The sequence below is a fragment of the Pseudopipra pipra genome, chromosome 1, assembly GCF_036250125.1.
Source record: "Pseudopipra pipra isolate bDixPip1 chromosome 1, bDixPip1.hap1, whole genome shotgun sequence".
NCBI lineage: Eukaryota > Metazoa > Chordata > Aves > Passeriformes > Pipridae > Pseudopipra > Pseudopipra pipra.
This window is the reverse complement of record NC_087549.1, coordinates 35,461,440-35,486,385: the sequence shown is the minus strand read 5'-3', so window position 1 is coordinate 35,486,385 and position 24,946 is coordinate 35,461,440. Positions and strand designations below refer to the sequence as shown.

The window sequence follows — 24,946 nt, the reverse complement described above, 5'->3', positions numbered from 1 at the left end:
CACGGGCGCGGCCGCGATTGGCCAGGGCGGCGCCGAATCGGCCGCGGATTGGCTGGCGGGGGCGGCTCGCGACCGGCCGCGCGAGCAGCGGTGAGGCGGCGCGGCGGCGGTGGCGGGTGAGGCGCGCCGGGGGGGCCCGGGGCTCCCCTTCCCATGGGAACTCCTCTTGGCGCGGCCGGTCCCGGGCGGGGGGCGGTGTGGAGGGGGGAAGAGGGGAGCTGCGGCAGTGGTGCCGCTCGGCTGGCGGTAGGTACAGGCCGCTGTCCGCAGGCAGGGCCATACCGCCTCCCGCCGGGAGCGTGGCGGCGCCCGGGACTCGTCCCGGCAGGGCAGGGCAGGTGCCAGGCCGTGGGAGCGGCTCGGGGCGCCGGGGTCGAAGCGGTCGTGCCTACAGGCGAACTGCTGCGATAGGGGTGACAGGTCACAAGGAATAGTGTAAATAAAAGATAATCTGGGGAAGTTTGAGGGAGGATTTTTAAGGAGGCTGTAAAATACAGACTTGATGTATAAAGAGAAAATGAGGGAGTCTGGTGCTTTTATTTCCCTTTTCCATAAACTTACGCTGCTTGCTTTGTACACCTTTAGTGATGCTGCTGCTGGGCTCAGGTTCTTCTGCAGTGGTCATAAATAAGTAACTTGCTGGATGCTTGTTTTCATTTTGTTTATCAAGCTGTTGAAATTCCAAATATTGAGTGTGAGTAGATTTTGAACGCTGAAATCAACCGTAGTGCATTGACCTGTGCCTGACAGCGTCAGCGGGACTTCATTAACATTATTTACATGCTGTCCTCAGGCAGCTGTAGGGCTCTGCAGCTCTTGTGAAGGCAAGACTTACAAAGACTAAATGAAAAGGAATTGTGTCTTCTGATCCCCACTGCTTCTTAGCTAGTTGATAAGGAAAAAAGAAGGCAGCTGAGTTATCTGCAGATCATCTCTAGAAGTTTTAGTTAGTTGTTGAATCCAAATAACTTGCTTCGTAGGGGTCACTAGCTAAAATATGATTACTGTGTGTAGGAATTCAACATTGTTATAAAGAGAGATTTACGGGGGGAAAATTGGGTGTTTAAAATCCTTTTTTTCAGACAAACACACCCTTTTGTTAATAAGATTTGCATGGTTGTGTTTCTCAAAGCTGTGGCAGACAGAATGGTGTTCACAGCGATTACCAGGGAGGTCTGTCCGTCTGGCAGGGAAGTGTAGGTGTGTGGTTGTGTCTGTATCATGTAATACCACATGGTGGTAATACCATCATGGTGAAGGGTTTCATTTACCTCTCAGTGGTATCACAGTGCACAGTGCAGGTATGATCTCTGCTGAGCAAAGGCTTTTGATTAAAATGGTGCTGAAACATGGATTTTTTTTTTTCCTCTGTCCTTAGTTGACAAGATAGGTTAACATGAGTGAGATGTGATGAATACAGTTTTGCACTCTCAGGTATATGTGATGGGGCTATGTTTTCAAGAAACCTTTAGCAAGTTCTGTTGCGAGTATGTGTAATTTTCAGTTCCTGCTTTAGATTTCACACTGGTACTAGTTTAGATAAGCCCTTGATTGTCTCTGCAGTATTCACTGACTTTTGTCTGTCTCTGCATATCTTTCCAAACAGGTGTTTCTGAAAGTACTTGGGTGCTTCATTATTTGTGGCTTCCACACCAAAAATTAGACCTCTGTTTTTGGCTGTGTGACCTCTGACAAACACATACTTAAATAACTTGTAACTGGTCTGCGTCAGTTTGGGAAAGGATCTAGTCCTTTGTCAGAGGATTGCTCCTGCCCCTTTGGCTATTGCTGTGATAATGTTTTGTTGGCTTTATCTTTCTTTGTTACTTTTTTAATATGTTTCCTTATGGTTATAATTTCATTAGATGAGCTTGGTTCATGTGTCAGCCTAAAAGACTGGGGAGATATGCTTGCCCTAGTTCTTGCTGAAATAATGAGGAGCCTGATCTTTTTGTGTTTGATTTTTTTTTTTTGGTGGTGATATTCCTTTGAACCCATGCTTCTTTGAAAATTTTGTACTTATTTATGTTATACCCTTTCAATTTAGAGACTAGATCTTTAATTTTTCAGATTTCATGCCTGTGTTTATTCTTTGTTAAAGCTGATCTGCTCCATCAAGCCCATTAAGTCATTCTCTTTTATTTTTGTGTGGATATTAAGTGAATGAAAGAAACTTCCTTCAGTAGGAAAAATATGAATATCATATTTCTTTTTAAGAGTGAGAACTTATGCTTTGAAAGGGACTTGGACAAATATGGAAAATATACATGGAAGGGTTTCAATTTAAAAGCAGTTGCATTTGATTTCTCTTTCTTTTCATCTTTCATGTGTAGGACTCACTAGAAAGTTCTTATGTACTGAATGTTCTTATTTACTGAATGTATGTGTACAGACTCCAAAGCCTTTATATTTATTTAATGAACATTTTGTAATTTAAAAGTGGTATTATCTCTCAGCTTTGTAGACTTGATATTTGATATGACAGTATTGAATGAAACCTGCAAAAGTGATTGGGAAGAGTGGGGGCAAAAGAGAGCTCAAGGAGGCTAAAATGAGAATCCCTACACTTGGAAACGTAGACCTCTTAATTTCTAAATGAGGGAATTCCTGCATATTTCCATATCAGAAAGAAAGTTCTTCAGCATTGCTAATTTTTGGGTTTTATTTAAATGAACCCATGAAATTCCAATCCCTTTGTGCTTCCTGCAGTGAAATGTAATTCTTTGTGCTGTTGTTCTTTGAATCTCTTGGTAATCTTGTCTGTGACTGCTGCTTATGCTTGTAATAATTTTGCTGAGGCAGAGCAGAAGGACCAATTTTTATAGCAATATTATTGTTACTCAGGGCTCTTTATTGTAGTAATTGAGTTGTGGAAATTTGGTGGGGAATTCAACTTCTACTGTTTTTAGTGTAGGTAGCACCAAGAAAACAGATGATAAATACCACAAGGGTCAGTATTTTAGAAGAGGTATTATTACTAAAAGCATTAACATTTAACTCCCGCTTCTGAAATTGGCATGTATACAGAGCAGGAGAGAAGAATTTGCTAACACTTTCATTCTTGCTGTCCAGCAGTTTCTTTTGGAATGAACTCTGTCCGTTCTTGGCACATAAACCAATTATGAAATATCTAAGTTTGGTGAAGAAAGGTGTCTGAATACAGTCTGAAAGAAATGAGTGGGAAGTTTGCCCCGGGGATAATTCTGTAGAACTAATAATTTTACTTAGAAGATTTACTTAGAAGCCTTTTCCTTTTAGATAACCGATTAGCTGGAGGTTGTTCAAACATGGTGGTTTTCCTTAGTACCATAAACTAAGGAAACTATTTCAGGAACTGGGTGGTACTCTGCACTCTTACAGACTGATTTCAGTCACTTTCTGCTGCAAAAGCAGGCAGGTCATTCACATCAGCAAGGCATTGATGACCCCAGTCTTAGGTACTTGAAGTATTTAGGCTACAGAGTTAAAAATTACTTATAAAGTGAACTATAAATATTCATTTTACTGAACTAGTTCTTTTGTTCAATGCATGCTCTTTTGTGCTCGATCATCAAAGTCTTGGAACCTGGAATTATCAAAGGTCACCTTAATGTTTTAGGGCAGGATAGGTGTTTTGGACTATTTCCAATGCTTTGTGTCATCATGCTCCTTTTATTCCTGGATCTTTTGGATTTCATTGAACAAGTTTCTAAAATTCCTCAGTAATATTTCAGAAATTGCTTTGGCTGTTTTCTGTACTTTGCAAGGTAAAATTCTCTAAATACTGGACGTTTATAACTTTTCAGAGCTATCTATAAACCATTCCACTATCTGTCTGTCTTTCCTACCATCCTCAAATTAAAACACTGAATATACTGACTATCCATATCTCTCATTGCTTTCTTTCCTCACTTGTTACGTTGTGGCTGTATCTCTTGTTTCTTACTTCCAATACATGTGTAGGACTTCTTTTATGTCTGTAAGCTGGAACTCATTTTGTACCTTAGCCTTTTTTAGCTTATTATTTTCTATTTATACTATTCTGTCATCCTCATATTATGCTACCTTTTTCTACATCTGGTTTGTGCCTTTAATGGGTTGTTTTGTCAGTTTTTGTGTTGGTCCTTTACCTCTTTGCCTTTAAATTTCTTAAATTCATGGAAACTTTCTAAGCCTCCTCTTATTTTCTCAGAGGAAGTTCTAACACTCTCTTTTTACTTCTGTCCGAATTGTTTCTGTTATTAAAGACTGGGGTTTCTCAGTTGATCAGAAACAAAATAATACCTTTTCTTCACTTCCTGAAACAACACCTGCCTCTGACTTTGTCTGGGGATTTTTAAACTAATAACCTGGCTATCTGTTGAAGGAGCAATGTATCAGGATACAGTCATTCCTTTTAGTCCTTTCACTTGCCTTTCTCAGCCAGCCCTGCCTTGCAGTTGCTCAGGAGTACTCTACCTTTTCTTCTCTTTTGTTTGAATGTCTTGACACAGCTTCCGTTTTTCTTCTCTTTGATTTCCACACTGCATGTTCAACAAGTCTAGACTTTGAAGTGAGGTGGAGTGTTTCACATGTATCATGCTTTTGGATCAGGTTTCCCCTTTTAAAGGAGCATTCCTGTCTCTTCTATGTCACTGCATGTCTACAGTGCCATATAGATATGATGCCATTTTTAATGTGGGGCACATAGAAAGAGTTGTGTTCTTCCTGTTTTAAGAACACAGCAGGTGCAATGTGATCAAAGATCCACACAGTCCATAAGGTAGATTGTCTAAGGGAAGAATAACAGATGCCTAAAGGAATAATAGATCAAGTAGATGGTCATGCTTCCCTAACAGACTTCTCCACAGTTCCATAAAGAAGTCCCTGTCTTATTTATTTATGATGAATGACTGTAGCTTATATTCATGGCTGTTTGATAGGTAGCCTATTATTCTTCCCTATTGTTTTTCTTATAACAATTTCAATTTCCATTCTAATCTCGTGGTGTAGATTAGTAGTTTCTTCCTAGTTTATTCAGAAACAAAAGAAAATTCTGTTGGGAAATGTATTTTATTATCTGTGGAGAGGAGACACTTAATATCAACTTTTTTTTTAAGCCTGCCTAAAAAAAGATAACTGTAGAATTGCATTGTTTCTGCCAAGTTTCCACGAGAAGTAGGTTATTACTAAGGAACCACAAACTGTTGAAAAAACATTTGTGATGGAAACAGCGATGGTTTAACTGTAGGGCTGGTGGGCAGTTTCAAACAGCATCGGTTTTCCATCTCCTGGCTTTCAAACTTCCCGAGTACCGGTTCCTCGCTGTTACACTGCTTTAGTCATCACTGTCTGGGTTCAGTGGCTTCAGCAATGATGTTATTCATACTACAGATATGTTGCTCAGGGTGGTTCAACAGAGTGTTGTTTCCAGCCTGATACACAAAACAAACGTAAACCTAAACCTATGGCTTCCTTTTCTGGTTTTGGTGGATACACTTCTCAGTGACATCCAAGTTATGACTGGTGTTGAACACAGCTAAAGAAAAATTATACTATTTTCACTAAAGGAGCAATAAAACCATCTTGATTTAAGTGAATGGAAGTGTATATAAATAGACGAAATTTGAAATGTGTCCAGCTTTATAAACTGCTTGAATATTTTCAATTCCCACACTACAGAATTTCCTGTCATTTTCTTGCATTAGTCATTTTTCCGTGTTTCCTTTCTCTCCTTAGTTGTAGAAAAAAAGGAATAAACAACAATGCTGTCAGAGAATGTGAATCAAGAGAGGTGGTCAGCTTTCTGCAGTCAATTCCTGCACAGAAATGAGTTTTAGATATGGTATGGCACTTGAATGGTAGTGCTGATCTGCACCTGCAGGTGTTCCATAGGGCTTGATGCTCCCTTGGAGTTGTCGAACACCATCATCTGTCCAAGCTCAAGTGAGCAATCATTTCCCCAACTTTTTAAATGTTAACCTTACAATGGTTTGATTTCTTTCCAGGGGCTACAAGAGAGCTGGAGAGGGACTTTTACAAGGGCATGTAGTGATAAGACAAGGGGCTTTAAACTGAAAGAGATCAGGTTTGGATTAGATACGTACCGCTGCGAGGGTGGTGAGGCACTGGAACAGGTTGCCCACAGAAGCTGTGGATGCCCCATCCCTGGAAGTGTTCAAGGCCAGGTTGGATAGGGCCCTGAGCCATCTGGTCTAGTGGAAGTTGTCCCTGCCCATTGCAGGAGTGTTGGAAAAAGATGATTTTTAAGGTCCCTTCCAACACAGACCATTCTAGGATTCCATAAAAATGACCCTTCTAAAAAGTCTTTGTTGCCTGTATTGAGTAAATAAATGCCTTCTGAATGCCTTTGCTTTCCAGTACGAGGAATTGGTGTCATCTAATGTGTCTCGTTTTCACTGTTTCTAAAGCTTGTTTTTTTAGGAATACATGTAGCAGTTTACTTCTGTGTATGTTCCACAACATGCATCTAAAATTCTTGTGTCTCATTTCAGAACTACTATGGAACCTCGGCAGCCCTGTAGATTTGGAAGGCTTAAATCCAAGTTTGGAAAGGCCTTTTCCGTTCCAGATGATTTGCTGGCTTAAGCGCTTAATTAGGATGGCATTTGAACAAGTTGGATTGAAGATGGAATCAGTAAGTATTTCAAACTTCCTTTATGTTTTCAGAAAATCAGGTATAGAAAGCACTTCATGTATTTTAGTTTGTGCTTGTCAGTTGTAGCAGAACACTCAGTACTGATTCTGCATTGCTGAAAAATCATGAAGTTTACAACTTGGACACTGAAGTATTGAGTAATGTATGTGTTAAAAGAACTATGCAGTTCCTTCTAGCTCTAATAACAAACTGTTTACTTTGTAAACACTGCTTTTCATGCTGGACTTCCATGTGTGTTTTGAAGCTGAAGGAGAACTTTCAGTGATAAAAAAAATGTCTCTTGCTCTTACCTTGGAGATATGAAAAGCCCCATGAAACTGAGATGATTATAATTGTGCTATATTTACCTATGTCTGAAAGTGTTAAAATACATGAGAGCAAGACAGCTGTGTTCTGCACTGGCTGAACAAAGGAATGTGCATGCATAGCTGTCCTCTTGGAGGAAAGTGTATGTAGTTTTCTTTGAATGCTCAGCAGAGAGAGAGAGAGAGCTGCTATACATGAAGTGCTTTGTTGCTGGGACCTTTAGGAAGCTGTTTTGAGTACAAGTGTTGGCCTCAGTGCAGTAATCCCTGTAAGTTGTTAAAATATTTTAATGTTTTAACAATGGGGAAATCCTTAACAGCTATGTGCAGTGCTTACTCTGTATTATTGTGCTAGAACCTTTTATCAGTCTTGGGAATCTGTGGATAGCAAAACGTTTATACATACCAAATTAAAATTGCCAACAAGAATCTGTATTTTGGGATTTTATTTGAACTTTGATCTGAGATTTTTATATAACTTTGAAAATTCAAAGTATAAGAAAATGTAGCATTACCATGGGTGTTGCTGCATAATTCAGCAATTTCAGCCTAAATAGGGAGAGGAGCGAGTTTTTAGTCTGTTTCTCCCCATTCTCTACTTATATCAAGCTTGTGATAATGCAGTTACATTTCCAAATGTCAGCTGTTCTGGACAGCAGCAAAACACTGATGCAATAAGAGTGTATGACTAAGTAATATTTTGCAGACTTGCTCTGCCAGTACTTCAAGTCAACAAGAAGCTGTGTGAACTTGGTTAGAGCAGTGCTGAGACTGTGTAGCTGAGCTGAGCAGTGCACTGACTTTACTTGCATACCTTGTGGCACAGTTTGCATGAAAATATTGTCTTGGTACATCTTGAATTACCAAAACTGGGTCATTCAAAGTTTTGGTGCACCAGGCCACTGTGGTTGAAGAGCCCTGAGGGCATTTGGGCACCGAATATTTTTTGAGTATCTGGGTGCTAGTCAACATCTTATCTGTGGTCTGAGCAATCTCTGAACAAGTTTTGCCACTTGTTTAAAATGCACTGCACTTATGTTGGTAAGGCAGCATGTAGTCTGGGCTCTCTTGCTGTTGTGGAAATACTTCTGTAATTAATTAAGCCTTCCCTTGACTGGTATTATTTTTTCCAATGCCACATCACTTTGAGTGTATCTCCAACACTTCTGCTTCAGACACCAGAATCAGTTGTATTACTGTGGTACTGTTTGTCAGTGACTTTTTCTTGAAGGCTACTGATCTACCTGCTGTTTGCTCAGGCACAAACAAACAATCATGTGATAGTCACAAACCTGAGGTCTTTGTTGGGGCAACCAAAGTACAGAATCAATACTCTGCATTGAAACATTTGTGTTCAAACTTAGCAGAGTATCAAGCAACAGAATGTATGTTTCATAGACTGAAAAAAAATAGATCTGAGTGGATTCATGGCAAAGTTGTAGCCCTGATGTGAGGATATAGCATAGCATGTGTGCAGTGCACATTTATTTTGTCAACATTTTTACATTCTCTTAAAGCTAGAGGAAGGAAAGATACTTGTTTACAAATAGGCAAAATGTTTGTGTAAAGTTTCTGAGATAATCTGGGAATAAATACCAGGAAGCATAAAGTTTTCTTTTTAATAGAACCTTCAACATCTAAGACTAGTGATTCTTGCTTAGCATATCTGCTGTGTATAGTTTAGCTGTGTGTTGAGTAACTCCCACAGCTGTACTACAGTGCAATACAGGCAATACTCCTGTGCCAGATGAGGGTTGTTTCAGTATTAATAGTCTGGACTTTATCTAAGTGTTTGTTGTCAGGCAACCTTGTAACAGGATGTTGAGTTTGCTTGAAGCTATGAGCCTTTAAAATGTCTCAGTGGTAAATTCATATTTACAGCCATAAGTAAACACTGGTCAAGTTTTTAAATTACCATACAGTGTTCTAATTGTTTACTAACAATGTACCCTGTGTTAGAGTTTTCTCATTATTGTTTTTCTTCTTTGCGTTGTTTTTGTTGCCTTTCCCTGTGGTGAAATCTTTCATACTTCTTTCTGGTGCTTTTTGCTTTTATTCTGGTTCATTTTGTAGTATTCTCCTAGGATTAAAGTCCCATTTTATTTCATTTTCTGCAATTATGGTAAATAATAGAGCAAACATTAAATACAACAAAAGAAAGCAAATTTAATCCCCGTTGAAACAATGTGGAGGAAATCTAAACTGCAGTGGAAACAGTTCTGATGAAGCTAGGTCTGTTGAGGTGCCATGGGTAGTTTTCTATAGGTGAATGTTTGGGTGGGGTTTTTTAGGACAAAGTTTCTTTCTTACAAAAATTTCATTTTATTTTACCCTTTTTACTTTTTTTGCTCTTTAATTTCACAGTTACACTTCCATGTTTCTTATAGTTTAGTTATTTCTATTAAGACTGGTAGACACTATTCTTGTTTTAGAACAGCTCTTAATTAAAAAAGAAAAGAGATATTTTGGGACATGTAGAATTACATAACTTTATGGAGTTTTCGATGATTGAGTGTCTTTTCTTGAAATCCCATAAAAAGAGCTGTCTGACCTGATGTAGGTTCTTTGTTGTCTTGAAAATCAACAAATTATGTTTTTGAAGATGCTTCCAACTCTTGAATCCTTTTGTGTTACCTGATTTATTGCTTAATGCAAAGGCTGTCTTGACCTTAAGTAGCCATAGCTATATTGTAATGACATGAAGAAATCTTGTATCAGGTATAGGATGTAAGGAGTTCACTGATACAGATTTCAGTGTATATACATTGTATTTCGTTCTAGCATGAAAGGAATAACTAAATACAGTTAGCACAAGCTTAGTATTGAAGGATAAGGGAGAACTATTACAATATGATATAAAAATCCATTCCCTAACAGCTGGCTTCTTTTTTCTTCCCCATCCAGGTGCTTTGGTCAAGCAAGCCTTATGGTTCATCTCGAAGTATTGTAAGAAAAATTGGTACTAACCTCTCTCTTATACAGTGTCCAAGAGTTCAGTTTCAGGTAGGTGTCCTCAACAGTTTAGAATATGTGTTTCACTATACTGATAAAGGTATTTGCTCCTGACTAGAAGGTTTGTAAAAGCAGAATATGATAAACTAGACATAGGAGAATTAGCCTACTTCAGTTCTTCCTGCTTCCAGTTCAACTGAATTGAAAAAAAAACATTCATAAAAGAGAAAATTTTTTGAAACTTATTTCTATAAACAGTATTTACAAGCTAGGCTTAAGAGGCATGTAAAGATGAACAGTGTTAACGATATTTGGGAAAATGAACAACTTTATCAGAAAATAAGACATTAGTAACAAGATAACATGAGTACTCTGTTTGCTTTTGTTTAAAATACAAGGCTGTGTAGGTGAAAGGGGAGAGTAAAGAGCAAGGGTAAAAAACTCAAGGAAGAGAAAACCCATGCTTTTTATAATGAGTCTTTCAGGAACAGATGGGAAAGTGGAAGCTCTTACACATGATTTCTTCAACTCTGTGTTTGTATTAGGGGGGTAGGGGTGGGTATAGAATTGGAAAAATTTAGTACTTGAAACTCAAGTTGGGAGGAATGTTTCATGGGCTGAGCAAGGGCAGGAAGCATAAAGACGAATGGAGGGAATCATCTACCACACTAAGATGAATTAATTTCCACACAGCTAATTTTTCAGTGTTTAAATTAATTTCTTTGTCCTAAATGAAATGTAAGAGCAATATTTAGGCTTGAAATTACAGTAGCAAAACTAGATAGTTAAGATGACCATAGAAGCCTTGTTGGTGTCATAGTAAAAGCCATTTTGCCTCTCATAAATAAGTACATTGAGAAACAGGGGGGTGGAGGGGCAGCTGTCTCACATTTATAGTGGTTTGGTGAAACTTAAAAAATAAGGGGGGGGGGATGGGAATTCGTGCAAGTGAGAAGGAGAACAAATGGTGTGCTGCATTTAAACTTTTGAAGTAGCAGTAGTAGTAGTTTTGCCAGCAATAGGGCTGCCTGTGCCTTGGATTTGGAAGGAAGTGAAGTCCTCCTATAATGTGTCTGATTTGCTGTACTGTAAAGGCTATACAAGGGAAGATCATGCTCATTTGCAGACAGTTTGCCAAATACTACCTTCTCTTAATATGGTACATAAAAGAAGACATTTCTGGTTAATGTAGCAAAGAACAGTAAGATATATCTGATGAAGCTGTTCCTGAATATTTTTAGTGTTTAAACAAACAAATGAATAAATACGTATAAATGTTTTGGTCTGAATTCTGTTAAATATAACATTTGCCTTTTTTACCTCTTAAAGAGACATTCAGTCAGCTTTGCATGCACACTAAGTCTAAGCATTCACCTTCTATTAGATGAAAGGAAAGGATCTTAAAAATAGAAGTACAGTTGTCAGAGTTGATTTAGTTAGAAAAAGGAATTTCAAAATTTGAGCCTTGAAACACATTAAAAGTTATATGGTTTATGGAGACATTAAACTATTTTAATATATAAACTGTTGAACATGTAACCGTGATGCTAACATCTGTTTTTTGTGTCTTTATCTCAGCATTAAGATTCTGTAGTGAAGTTCAATCCTGATCTTGATCGTTTTCATGCTGTTGCAACTGATGCTTTCCTATAGCTGTCTCTTCCTCTTTCTTTCTTGCCAGCTTTAGCTATTTTATGAAAGGACCATGCACTGAACCTTGCTGTAAGTCACTTTATTTGAAAAAACAAATCAAATCTTACTTGCCTCATCTCAGGGTGCATGTATGTAATCGCTGTTTCTAACCCCAGAGCAGCAAACTGTCCTCAAGTCCTCGTTTTCTTTATGATAAATGGATGAAAGATACTGAATGAATATCTCTGGAATGTTCATACTTATCTTCTTGTGTGCGTTTGTTCGGCTGGTCTGGACAAAAAAGAATGGTAGCTTAACATTTTGATGTTTGGGGTCTGCTGACTGTTCTGTCTGTCTCTATGGATCTTGCCACAGTAAACATTTAAATTAATTGGTAAATGCTGCTTAAGTATTCAGTAAGAGGCAGCAGAGCTTACCTTGCTACTCTAAATGGTTGATACAGTTCTTTTGTATGTCATATTTTTTAGATTTATCTGTAGTCTTTAGGAAAAATAAACTTAACAGTATAACCTAGGTAGATTCAACCAAACCTACAGGAGCGTCTCTGAAGATAGTATCCTTCAGCTACAGTATCTCTGTTTTAGTCCCACACTTCTCCTGTCTGTCTGATGGATACCTGATAACTCAGTAAAGTCTCCTAAGGAATTGGTGTGCACGTAGCAAACATCTGAATTTACTGGGCTAATTTGAAAAATCATAGCAAGTTCATCTTACTTGAAGAAGTATTTCCAAATGTCTAATACATAACTGTATTATTAATTTGAAACTAGAGAGTTTTATTCTGTCCTTAGAAGCATAAAAGTATTTGTTCTACTTTGCACTTTCTGGAGCAAACAAAACGTGGGGATCCTGCCCTGACACGTCCCCAAGCAGCGTTTCCGTAGTGTAGTGGTTATCACGTTCGCCTAACACGCGAAAGGTCCCCGGTTCGAAACCGGGCGGAAACACTGGCGAGGCTGACTCTTTCTCGGGGAGTTGGACTCAATGATTCTTTATGCATCCGTTCCAGCTCAAGATATCCTGTGATTCCGTGACAGTCAAAACAGTTCAGTGTGTGTAATGTTCAGACATTCGGGCTGAGTCTGAAACCCCCAGCCCTGTGTGTCTGTGTGTCTGTGTGTGCAGCGTTCAGTCGGCAAAAAAATCAGCACACTGCAATCGGCAAAAAAAGCCTGTGCAGGACGAAGTGGGGGAAGCAAGTATGTAGATTGCAGAGAAAGAAAAGCAGCCTACTTTACTGATTCTTTCAGTTCCTGCCATCCAGTAGAACTGGGACTATTTTCAACGCTCTGTTCTCCATATCAGGTGCTGGCAGAGCAGTCGACAGAGTTTTCTTCAGCTGGAACTGACTGGAGGAATAGGGTAGTCACAGAGTTGTTTACAGGCAGGTGATGGTTTTTAAGAGATGGATGTTGGCTTTTAACCTTTAAATGAAAGTAAAAATCTTGCATTAACTTAAATTCAAAATCTACTGCTGTGGAAGGGTTTGTTGTCTTTAGGGATTGAGGAAAGAAACATCTGTATATGGGGTAACAAGCATATTCTGCTTACATATAAATATGAATAAAAAAGTAAGAAGAAACTTGTATCATAATATAACAGAAGGGTTGCTCCTAAATGTTGAATTAGAAGTTATTTATCTCACAATTCAGGAAATCTGGCAGTGATAAATGTATTTCCTTACTGTTGATTTATAAAATTATATTTGATTCAAGTATGTGTAGTGCCTTTATTTAAATTTGGCTTCAGTCTTCGAATGGTAATAGTTCCTCATGTGGCCATTACTGTCAGGAAAATCTGTATCACCTGCAAGAAGTGGCTGATGTATTACAGATTTTTTAAATTGCCATTAACATTAATACAAATGCTGCAGTCATGAAAATTTCTATTTATTTTTAAAAAGAAAAAAGCCAAGGACACATCAAACAGCAAAAATCCTAACATGCAATATAGTATTCTCTAGACTGTTTCAAAGAGAGGCAGACTGTAATGGTATTAGGCACAACTGTTAATGTGATAAACATATTACCATCTGTGCTGATGCTACCTGGAAAAAACCCTGTTGTTTCCAAATGATCTGATGGTGCCAATACACACTCCTGGGAGCTGTGATAAAGGCTCACATACAAGTTGTGAGAGTGTGAGGTGAAGATGACTAATCTCAATTTCTAAAGCTGTTTGTAACAACTCCTGGGGAAAAAACAGCCCCAGTTCCACAACTTCTTTCTTCCTGGGACTTGTGTCTTTAGGCTACAACTAAAGTATGTGTGGATGTTCTTGAGAAATGGTTTCACTGCATCCAGACTGCAGTCCTACTGTGATGGGTCTGCTACAAATTCAGATTAATGCCAACATTTAATAGTTGCTTCTACATAGTAGTTTGCCCTTACAGAGAGGATTTGCCTTGAAAATTGACCTAAGTGCTAATGGGCTGGATCCAAGCTGCCTTCACAGACTGATACCTACTACCACTGCCTCTGTCAGTATTCCCAGCTCTTGGCCACTGTTAACCATAGGCAGCACTTGAACAGCTGCAACAACTGGTGCAGATTTGGCTGTGGATTTGTGTGTAGTGTTGGGTTAACAGTTGGGCTTGATGATCTTAGAGGGCTTTTCCAACCCTAACAATTCTGTGATTCTGTATAATACAAGAAAAGAGGGGACGTGGTTGTGTTGGAGATAGGTAACTCAAGGTGACAGACTGAGCAGAAGAAATTACTGAAAATTGGTTCAGTAGCTTTTATCAGCTGAGATACTGAGCCCAGGCTGCTCAGGAGTCCAGTGACTGTGTACACATGCCCTCATCTAACCCAGGGAAGCAGAATTTCAAAATAGATTTGAAACCATTTTGTTGAGTTGTGGCTATGGAGCAGGTACTGATGGTCTGAGCAATTTTTCAAACCTCAGTTTATGTCACTTAGCTGGAAGTCTAAGAAAGGTTCCAGTCTCTGGAGCCTTGCTCACCTTTGGCTTCAAACAGCTGTAAAGCTAATGGCCAGAACCATGCTGGAAAATGGTCAGTTTGTTTGGCATGTTGTAAATAGGATTGTTAGCAAATAGTGTATAATGTTATGATTGCATCCTACCTCTCACTCAGTCTTTGTGATTACTGAGCAGTAGAAATGGCTTTTTTGCCTGGTTTTGGCGTTTGTTCATTTGCTTGCTTTTCCTGTGCAATGTACATACTTCTTGTACAGAAATTCTGGAAGCTGTAGGAAAGGGAAGCTTCAACAAAATTTCACTTTCAAAATAATAATAAATCAGAGCAAAAGACTTAAGAAGTACTGGTAGCCTTAGTGTCTTTTTTAATGACTGGTCATGAATGTAATTTTAAAACATACTATTTGAGTTAATATAGCAAACTGTGTGAGAATGCTGATGTTTGTTTGTCTTTAAGGTACCAATTTGTCTTGGATTTTTAGTGTTCAGTAGTTCATGTGATAGTTCATGAACCTCTGTAAGGCATTCAGCAGACTAGATTGAATAGTTCGAAGTCAGTGAAATGGTTCTGGACAAAGCCCAGGACAGTAATAAGTGCGCTAAGGCTACAGATGTGTTTGTGCGTGTATGTGTTAATAGTGACATGTAGCCTCAGTAGAAGTGTTGGATAAAATAACTGTGGCATGGGCTGGGAATGTTGACTCTAAGGCCTTCAATCTTATCTTTAAAATTTAGCTTATTTCTCGTGTCACGGAAGGAAACCGTCCTGCTCAACTTAGAGAAGATGCAGTGGCCTCCTTTGCAGATGTGGGCTGGGTTGCTGAAGAAGAAGGAGAAGTCTTTACAAGGCTCAGGTATGTTTCTCAGATCTTCTCTCTGAAATCCTGAACTGAGAGGAAGAAACCTCGCTTCTCTCCGATGAGAAGCTGTTGTGCATTGCAGTTAACTGAGGGCCCTTGAATGCTGGGAGAAGAGAGAGGGAAGAGCCAGAGGTAGGGTCTTGAAAAGAAACAGTAGAAATTAGACTAACAGGATTGTGAAAGAAGGACTGGTTTGAAAAGATACGGGACATTGGCTTTATACAAGGAAGACTGTGGGTTTTATTTATTTATGTATTGCAAAGAGTTCCATGCAGTAGCTTCAAGCATCCTTGTCCCCACAAAGATGTCTGCTGTGGTATGACAATTGCTAACACTGGTTTTCCAGTTCTGAGATCCAGGGCAGTACTGCACAGCTTCCTCATTAGCAGCAATGGTCATTTTGACAATCCACATTTTTTTTCACCTTTCTAGTTAAGTCTCTGCAGTCTGTTAAGTACAATTGAAAAATTGTGGTTGGTGTTTCATCTCTAATCCTCATAACGAAAACTGGCAGGGAAGCATGTGAGCACATGTGTCCAGAATGGTTGGATAGGTACTGTTGTGTTGGACCAAGGGTTCTACACAGCACTGTCACTGCATGAAACGGGTTGGCTGAAGGGATGAAGTTCTCTATTTCATCCTATTCAAATTGCTGCTCAGATTAGCCTGGAACAGAGGTACAGTTCTGTAGTGCAGAGGAGCTTTTTGTTTTAAATAAACTAACCTCCCAGAGAAGGGCAGAGATTGTTGGCTTCAGAGATTACTGGAGGATACTGTTCTTAATTTGAAAGCATGATATAGGTAAGTAATGACTTAGATGCCCTCCAACATGACTTGTTACAGTGAAGCTTTGCATAACAAACGTTCTGGCACTGCCCACATTAATTTCACAAACTCAGAGGGGAGTCACAGAAATCAACACTTGTTTGGGAAACACTATTTGTGAAGTCTATTTGATACAAAGGAAATTAACTGCCCAATACTACTTTTGTTTGCACAGAAACATTTTGTTTAAGGATTGAACTGTAAAGTTATTATGTTTAATGGAGACAACAGGGAGAATAGCTCTTTGGTGCTTCAAAGAACCTATTACAAAAGATGTAGGACTTGCATATTTGCTGAAACGTCTGCCTGGGAAGCAGGGAAGGGGGACAGATGGATGTGGGATGGGACTAAAATAATCCTGCAGATATATAGTGACCTTAAGGCAAACAGCTTATAATGGAGCATGTAAGTGAATTACTTAGCAAATAGGAGTATTTCAATGTGCCCTGTTTATTATGTCTGTGCACAGTATCACTAGTGGAGCTAGTATGCATTAGGTGTTTTCCAGGCTTTTGAAATTCTGTTTCGACAAGATCACATAGGTGTTACTGTTAAATATTTATTCATGGTATAATTCAGTAAACAGTCTTGCAGACATCGTTTTTCTTCTGTGAATGCAGTTTTATAGAGGAAGCAACTCAATGACGAATCATTTTTCCCCTACTCCTAATCAGAGCAGTAATGACAACTCAGGCATAATATTTTTCCACAGTGTTAGGTTCCAATCAAGACATTTCCTTAAAACACTTAAACCTGCCTTCTAGAAACTTTAAAGGAGCAGAATAGCTAAAAAACAAAGGGTATTTTCTGCTCAGAGCAGTAATAAAGAGTGAAGTGACCACTGGCTCCTTCCACCTTAGGGAGAGCAGGGAGGTGGCTGCTGTAGGAAGTATCCTGTTCTCAGCTTTAGTTTCTATTCCTGTCTAGGTAACAACACCTAAATTTTATCATCCTTGATAACATTCAATTTTCCTTGAACAAATTTCTGCAAGTTGTGCTGATGTTTTCTGTCAGTGTCATGGAAGACTCTAATCTGTATCTACTCCTGGTTTGAGGTGAGAGTTCATTCTAGCCTTAAATCTTGGCTCTTGCTTTAGGTGTAGCACAACTGCAGATTTAACGTGATGAGCATCCACAGCAGCTTAATCCATGCATCCAAAGTGATGGGGCACTTGGGCTGTATTGATCTGGAGCCTCTCTACACATTTCAAAAAGTCCTATCACCAGCCCCTGTTCTTACTCTCATGTTTGAATAAACAATGGAATCCTGACACACTTGAGAAGTTTTGAGATTGAAGTTAAGGAGGATTGAGGTATGACCACCAAGTAATGTGGTCATATTTTGCAGTTTTAATGTTTATGATAATTTGTTGTCATCAATCCCTATCAGTTCTACTTATAGTACCATTAATAGTTTGTATTGGAAGGTACCTTTAAAAGCCATCTAGTGCAAGCCCCCTGCAATGAGCAGGGACATCTTCAACTCAATCAGGTTACTCAGATATTGAGATAAACCATTTAACAATGTTGGTGTCTTTGTAAGGGCTTATGCAACTTACCTGAGCAGTTTTTCCATAATGCCTCAGTGTTTAACATGGCTTGAGCTTGGGTGGGTAATAAAGGAAGGCAGCAACGTTGCATTTTCTTGTGAGAAGAGGAAGGAATGTCACGGACTCTTTAAAACTGTAAGACTTTTTTTTCTCTGTAGTTCTAATTATTACGTTAGGAAACTGGATACATGACCCTTGCCCATCTACTGATAAGCAGCCTCTGCATCACTAAGCTGTTTCACATACTCCACATTTCCAACATTGCTAGACTTGGGGATTGTCCCCTCAGAAGTAAAAAAGTACAAAAAATACTCTGTGAAACTAATAAACTCTTCCTACTTCAAGTGAATCAACAAGTGACTGTTTGCAGCCCATGGGGGAAAATGGTGGCATTTGAGGGCAAAAAAAAGATCTTAATTCCAATAAAATATACAATAGGTATGAAATAGAGAAATAGATTGGGGTGAGAGGGAATGTATTCCTTTTTTCTTCTGAAATGAAGGATTCTACAAAAAGCTGGCCTGGGGAAGAGAAGAAATACAGGTAGTGATGCAAACAGAAAGGATGAGAAGCTCTTATTTACCTTAAGCTACATAAGGTGTTGGTGGAAGTGATTTACATAAAGAGATTTTTGAAGTCAGGTCTTCAGTTTGTATTCCTGGTTTGTAGGTAACGTTGCTTTAGCTTTTATCTACTACAAAGCCTTTAAAATAGCTTGTGATATTTTTGTTACAGATCAGAAGTTTGGTCACAAACAGCCTCAGGGGAACCACATCATTCCAGGAGGCCTCCATGTAGACAAGTGTCCTTACAAAACCCACCGGAAGAAGAACCAGTGCCCAGGAGCGCAGTGATGGCAAATGAAGAAGCGCTGCAGAAGATCAGTGCTCTAGAAAATGAACTGGCCACTTTAAGAGCACAAATAGCCAAAATTGTAACCTTGCAAGAACAGCAGAACTTGACAGCAGGTATTAAATTTGCTGTACTTTTAGCAAAAATTAGTTAATGGATTTGTCCCTTTTATAATTAATACTGTGCTAATTCATTTTTGTAAGATACTGCAACACTGAGCACTTCTCCATATTGTTTTTGTTAGTTTGGTAGACAGACGTGGCACACTAACCAAAGGATACAAAACAGGTCTTGAAGACAAGTGACCTGACAGATTTTCTGTATTTTCCAGTATTCCAAAAGTCTTCATGTCTGTGTGTAAGTCTGCCAGAGTTCTGAATCTGTGAATGAGAGAAGTAGTATTAAACAGCTTTCAGAGCAAAGCTCATGATAAACATGATGGCTTAAACCAAACTAAAAGAATGTAACTTAATTACTAGCACTGAAGTCTTTCCATTCAGTCATGAAATAAGCTCTCTGATATCATTAAGTATTCATACAAGATACTAATTATACTTTTGGAATATGTAATGTACGTAACAAGGAACAGAAAAGGCAATTAAGTGTTTACTGGAATCATCTCTGGGATCAGACACATTGTCCATATGGAACCAGAAGTGGTGCATCATTTCTGGCAGTAAACAGAATAATTCTTTTCCTGAATCTCTTTCTCCTCTTTCCCTCACCTCTGACTGCTTTCCAGTTTTAAGTCTTCTAAGATTAGTGGGAGATGGCCCTTGTCAACTGCAGATGACAGGCATTTGGTTTTAACTCCTTCCTGAAGTCACTTAGCAAGTACAGTTTTATTTGTGTATAAAATCATATTCTGATTCTTCAGATGCTCTTGTTTAGCTTTTGTCTGTGAACTGATAGTAGTTTCTTTATTTTTCTTGACCTGCTTATATTCAAAACTATGAAATAGTTTTAAGGATCACATAGTTTCACTCTTGGATTTTAATTGTGGGGGGGGAACAGGGGTGTGTGAAATAACTAATAATTTATTTTTATTTTTTTCCCTTTGCCTCTGTTTATTAGGGAAGGTAAATTTTTATTTGATTTTATCATCTTTACCTCCCTCTTCTGGTAGAACGTGGTAATGACGCTGTGTCTTTGCCAGCACAGAATAGACTCCTCTGTATTACCTGTATACATAGCTTTACACACTTTATAACCCAAGCTTCAAAACTCTGATTTGATATGGTTTTCGTGATTTGTTTAAACGTGCATTTGAGCAGAGGTTCCTTCATTTATTACCTAAACTGTACAGGAAACTTGAAATCAAGATCATTGTGAGAATCTCAATCTTCAGCCAGATGAGATGATTAGGTAAAAATCCTTAACCTCGGAGAGCTGGTATGAGGTTCAACTTGGGCACTGTTTGAACTCTGAAATTTATGTTTAAAAATCTTTTATGGTAATTTCATATTTGTGATGGTAAGTAGGAAGAAACATTGCTCACATTTGGCAGATTGTGACTTCCTGCCTCTTACAAGAAAGTGAAATACTGGTAACATTAGAACATGACCCTGAGATAAGCTCAGTTGGTTAGAGCACGGGCTAATAATGCCAAGGTTTGATGCCTGTGTGGGCCCTTAACTTAAGAGTGGGACTCGATGATCCTTGTGGGCCCCTTCCAACTCAGAATATTCTGTGATTCTGTGATTACTAAAAGATGTCGTGACATTCATCCCACTGCAGTAGACGTGAATGCCCCTAGAATTTGAACTGGAAATCTAAAGGGCGTTTCTCACTCTTCCAGAAGGATTTTTATGTGGCTTTTCAGCTTAGGTGGTTTAAGAATTAAGAAGTTACGTGACAATCTAAAGGTGGCAGAGGGGAGGCAATTGAAGTTATTACAGTGATGTTCTTACCTGGGCATTTGTGACATGTAAAGGGGAGTTCCAAGTAAACTGACGTGTAACACTCGTTTCGTTTGTAGTTGGGTCAAGTCCACTTGCTCCAGCTGCTGTCCCTGTTGCACCTCCACCACCGCCACCTCCTCCTCTGCCACCACCCCCTCCCTCGGGTCTGCAGCAGAGCAAGTCTGCCATTGATCTCATTAAAGAGAGGAAAAACAAAAAAACGAACTCTGGCCAGAGTGTGATGGAAAACGGGCCAAAGAAGCCTGAAGTACCAAACATGCTAGAAATCCTCAAAGACATGAACAGTGTGAAACTACGCTCGGTGAAAAGGTAATAAATGTAAATAAGTATCAATATACTAACATTTGCATTAATGATTTATGACTTGGAACTACCTCAAGGTGAGACAGTTGCTGATGGAACATCTGACAAACAGAAAGCAAAAGCATTCACAAGTGGTTAAGTTTTGGACTGTGTTAATGCTTCTCATTTTCTTCTCTAGATCCTCAGAAGGTACAAAACCTAAAGTGGCTGACCCTGCAGATCCTGCAGCATTAATAGCAGAAGCTCTCAAAAAGAAATTTGCTCATCGATACCGAAATGACAGCCAAAGTGAAATAGAAAAAGTGATTCCAAAGACTGAAACAAAGACACAGACTGAGGTAGTGCTGGTGAGTACTGTGATTCTGAACACGTGCTTGGATTAAATTATAGTTGTGAAAACAGAAGTATATCTTTCTGCCAGCACATGCAGTTACCCACAAGTTAGCATCCCAATCCACAAAACCCTGTGAAGTACTGCTGATATGCCAGGAGTTGTGGCAGTCCTGTGTTTTTAGTTTCAAATCTTAGGACTGTGTGCTGTCTTGGCCCTAGGTTTAAAAAGTCCTGTTACAGTTTTGTCATTTTTATTTTTTAAACAAAAGTGTTTTCTGTTGCCACAAGCATGTGATATTCTGAAAACTCCATTGCTAAGGGCTCCTACTGGAATCAAATATGAACTGTGTTTGCCTGTTACTACCACCAACCTTAACTATTCAGACAGTGGAGGTGAAACTTTGAAGCAAGATCCTGAACCATGTCACTATTCCTAGGAATGCAGAAAGAAAATTGTTCATAATGCCTGCAGGATCTTGGTATAGGGAGTTTCTTCTAATAATTGGAAATGCTGAGTAAATAAGAGCAGTTTCTTAATAGTGTGAGAATGTTAAAGTGAAACTGTATTTAAAATCCACATCATGGCACCAGTTAATGACTTCTATTTCAGATGGATTTGAAACTGAAGAGGTTTTTAAGCAGTGAATGTTCAAGATATAAGTTTATAGCAATGTACACTTACTTACTTAAAAAACAAGCTGGTATAGATCAGTTTTGTTTGTAAGCAATATTTGAAGCCTTGTGCTATGGAACCCTTTATACATTTGAAAAAACGCAGATAAAACTCCAAAAGCTGGATCACCTCTGAAATGAGTTTTAAGGAAAATAACATTCCCAAGCCACAAATCTCAGGACTTTTGAGTACTTCTGCTAATTGATGTTGACTTACTTGCCCTCTGGTTTTGGCCTTTAAAGGTGTATTTCTGTAATGTTCAGGCTATTCTTCACAACTAAAAGGCCAGATATTCCCTAGAGTTAATCACTTCTTTCCCCAGCATCTCTGGGGCTTTAAAGAAAAGAAGTTGGCAATGTTTATTTAGACAGAGGTTTTTTATGACTTTCTAGTTTCAAAATTTACAGTCCACATTTTGAGATTAAGGGTCAAGTCCACAAGAGCTAAGGAAATTGCAGGGTTTTGTTAGATGATAGAGCATTTATTACCTTTAATGAGGTAATAAAATCTGTACATCAGTTACTTACCAGTATGTACCTTCTTTCTTAGATCAAACTTGTATGATATCTTTCTGTGGTCATTCTGAAAAGGACTTGCACAAAAAGGCAAAGTAGAGTAAGAAAGAAATACTGTAAAACTGGTGCTAGAGCAGTTGGTTGTCAACTTGTAAAGATAACTGCATCTGTCTTCTTTTCTTGCTGTGGCAGAGTGAGCTGTCGCTAGTCAGAGCTGCTCCAGCAGGTCATTAGCTGCCTCATCTGAGCAATTTCAGTCAACTGCTGACACAAGTTTTCCTTTACTTTGTGAAATCCACGGGCAGAGGAGCAGGATGATAGAGGAAATTATCTCTGCCCAAGTTCTGCTTTTACTTACAACTTGGATGGACTGTAGTTCAGCAAGGTTTCTATTGAAAGCAATCTGAACATGTTTCTGGTTTCCTTTTCAGTTTGGGCCACACATGCTGAAGTCCACAGGAAAAATGAAGACTTTAATTGAAAAATCCTAGTGAATTCAGATCACTACGCGAAAGACTGTTGAGCTCCTTTCTCAGAAATATTTTATGTTGCAAATAGCACTAGTACTGAGTGGTCTCTTTCTTACAGCACAGAAAGACTCAATGTGAAGTAGAAGTGAGGCACTAAACGTGGCTGTGTGTGATTTGTCAAGGGGAATAAATTGGACCATTATACTCAGGTATTAATTTTGCAGTCAAGCCTGGCTTTCCACTCAGACTTACATGGTGGATTTAGTTTATTAACACTAAGTTATAGATACAGCATTCTTTATGCATAACTGACCATCTTAAAAATCTGTGTACATGTTAATGATGATGGTGATACACCCTTAAGTTAATATCAGTTATTTGAGCTCTACCTGTAACTTGCACTACAATGTGTAATTTGATATTGAAATTTTCATGTTGAAGCCTTTCTTTTAAATTTAACTTAAGCAAAATTTTAGCCCAAAGAAAACCTGGAGGCACTTTGCTTCTTAGTGAAACAAAGGAAAAAATTGAATCTGCTGCAAAGTTCAGATAAATTTTAAGTAGTAGCACATTTTTGTGCAGGGTTGTTTGTTTCAAATGAGCTTGCAAGGCTAAGAGAGTAAAACCTGCTTACATCGTCCTGTGGCCATTATAAAGAGTGCAGGACAAGGGAGTAAATCGTGCTGTGGGAGCCTCTGTGAACAGGTAGTCCAGTGAATATGAAACAGCCAGTAGATAGCAGCAGAGTAAAATAGTAAGAGAATATGTGTTGATTAGAGGAGAAACAGTGGAGGTAAGAAAATAAAGGTACAAAGTACTGTGGGGTGCTGCAAGTACATTGTTCACCTCTGCTGCTCTGAGGGATGTTTGTGGACACCTTTCTGCCCAGCTGTTTTGGGTCCTTGGATAAATTTCTGGCAGCTGGGACCTGCACGCACGCTCATGGTCCTGTTTGCTGGGAAGACATGGGATAAGCCATTGCACATAACCTGCTTTCCAAGGAAAGCCCTTCTGAGGCTTCCCCACAGCAGTTATTTGCTGCCAGACCTGCACCAACCACCTCAGCTCATGGCTCCAGCCACAGATGTAGAAAAGGCTCAAGCTAAACATACAAAAAAGCTGTTCAGGAGCTCAGAGCTACAGCTTAGCTATGTTGTGAAATGAAGCCAAGCTTTGCTCTGACCATAGATGGGAGTAGAAAAAGCTGAGCCTGCTCTAAGTTGATCCTGGCTCCTGGGACAAGTACAACTGCCTCTAGAAGCTTCTGTTTTCTAGGAAAAGACAAAAGCAGCACTGTTTAATAAAGAGAACTGAATGATGAGGTTACTGGAGATGAAGCTTTGCTGCTTATAACTGGAATGTAGGCTGTACAGTGGAGGAGGGGGTTTTCTGGGGTGGAACTTGAAATGCTGTTAATATGTACACAACGTAACTTCCTTCCAAAATGCTCTGCCATCAGTCTTACTGACAGGCCATTCAATCCTTGAGTTCTTTTAAATGACTTAAAACCAAAATTAACTTCCAAAAAGGTGTTTTAAACTTTTGTATTTTATGCTCCATTGCCACTATATAAAATTAAAAGCAGTTAAAATAAACATGGCATATTTGATTTGTGGTACTCTACAAATGATAGCAGCCACAGTAAAGTATAGTTTACATTCTGTTACAATGACTGTAAATCAATGTAGTGACAACCTACTTCCATCTCCTCCAGGACTGGTCTGCTTACCTTGCTGTGCACCAGGAATGACAGTTAGTCTAGAAAAGCCCCACACTGTTAACCTAGTTACATTCAGATTAAACGACAGAAAAAAAAAGTGTATGAGGAACCAGTGAGAAGTTTATGCCTCACCACAAACATAGCAGGAAGGTACTTGTTTAACCATCCCCTGTTACACTGGGTTCCCCTGGCAGTCCAATTAACATGTAAAATTCAGGATATCACATGATCTGTTAAACTAGGCTAGAGCATGAGAAAAGCCCACACCAGGCATTGCCTGCTTGAACTGAGGTATCCAGTGCCCAGAAATGGGGTGAGCCTTATCACTGATGTAAAATTACTGTAAAAGAAAAGCCATCTGCATAAGAAAATAAAACCACAAAGCTGACATCAAATAACTTACTTTATACTGTACCCTAATTTGTATCTTTCTACT

General features: G+C 38.9%; 1 protein-coding gene and 1 non-coding gene across 6 annotated transcripts; both read left to right on the top strand.

Moving 5' to 3' along the window:
* The first annotated feature begins 26 nt into the window (after window positions 1-26).
* On the top strand, window positions 27-24,385 carry MTFR1 (mitochondrial fission regulator 1). 5 transcript variants are annotated; one of them, XM_064651843.1, is made up of 8 exons: window positions 27-116; window positions 6,474-6,616; window positions 9,847-9,945; window positions 15,223-15,341; window positions 18,458-18,690; window positions 20,553-20,805; window positions 20,978-21,146; window positions 22,752-24,385. In XM_064651843.1, exons 2-8 carry the CDS (start codon window positions 6,551-6,553, stop codon window positions 22,809-22,811), a joined length of 999 nt encoding a protein of 332 aa, XP_064507913.1. In that variant the 5' UTR covers window positions 27-116; window positions 6,474-6,550; the 3' UTR covers window positions 22,812-24,385. The 5 variants fall into 5 exon arrangements, with proteins under 5 accessions (XP_064507913.1, XP_064507924.1, XP_064507945.1 ...); XM_064651854.1 differs by having other exon boundaries at window positions 69-90; XM_064651875.1 differs by lacking the exon at window positions 27-116 and adding an exon at window positions 151-246.
* On the top strand, window positions 12,422-12,494 carry TRNAV-AAC (transfer RNA valine (anticodon AAC)). The gene has a single exon. It is a non-coding gene; the product is annotated as a tRNA-Val (tRNA).
* Window positions 24,386-24,946: the final 561 nt, after the last annotated feature.

What these genes read in the sequence shown, in the direction of transcription:
- MTFR1 (XM_064651843.1), top strand. Translation starts at nt 6,551, where the DNA reads ATGATTTGCTGGCTTAAGCGCTTAATTAGGATGGCATTTGAACAAGTT. An exon ending in GTCCAAGAGTTCAGTTTCAG is followed by an intron (nt 9,946 to 15,222) that starts GTAGGTGTCCTC and finishes TTTAAAATTTAG; the next exon opens with CTTATTTCTCGTGTCACGGA. An exon ending in AAACTACGCTCGGTGAAAAG is followed by an intron (nt 20,806 to 20,977) that starts GTAATAAATGTA and finishes TTTCTTCTCTAG; the next exon opens with ATCCTCAGAAGGTACAAAAC.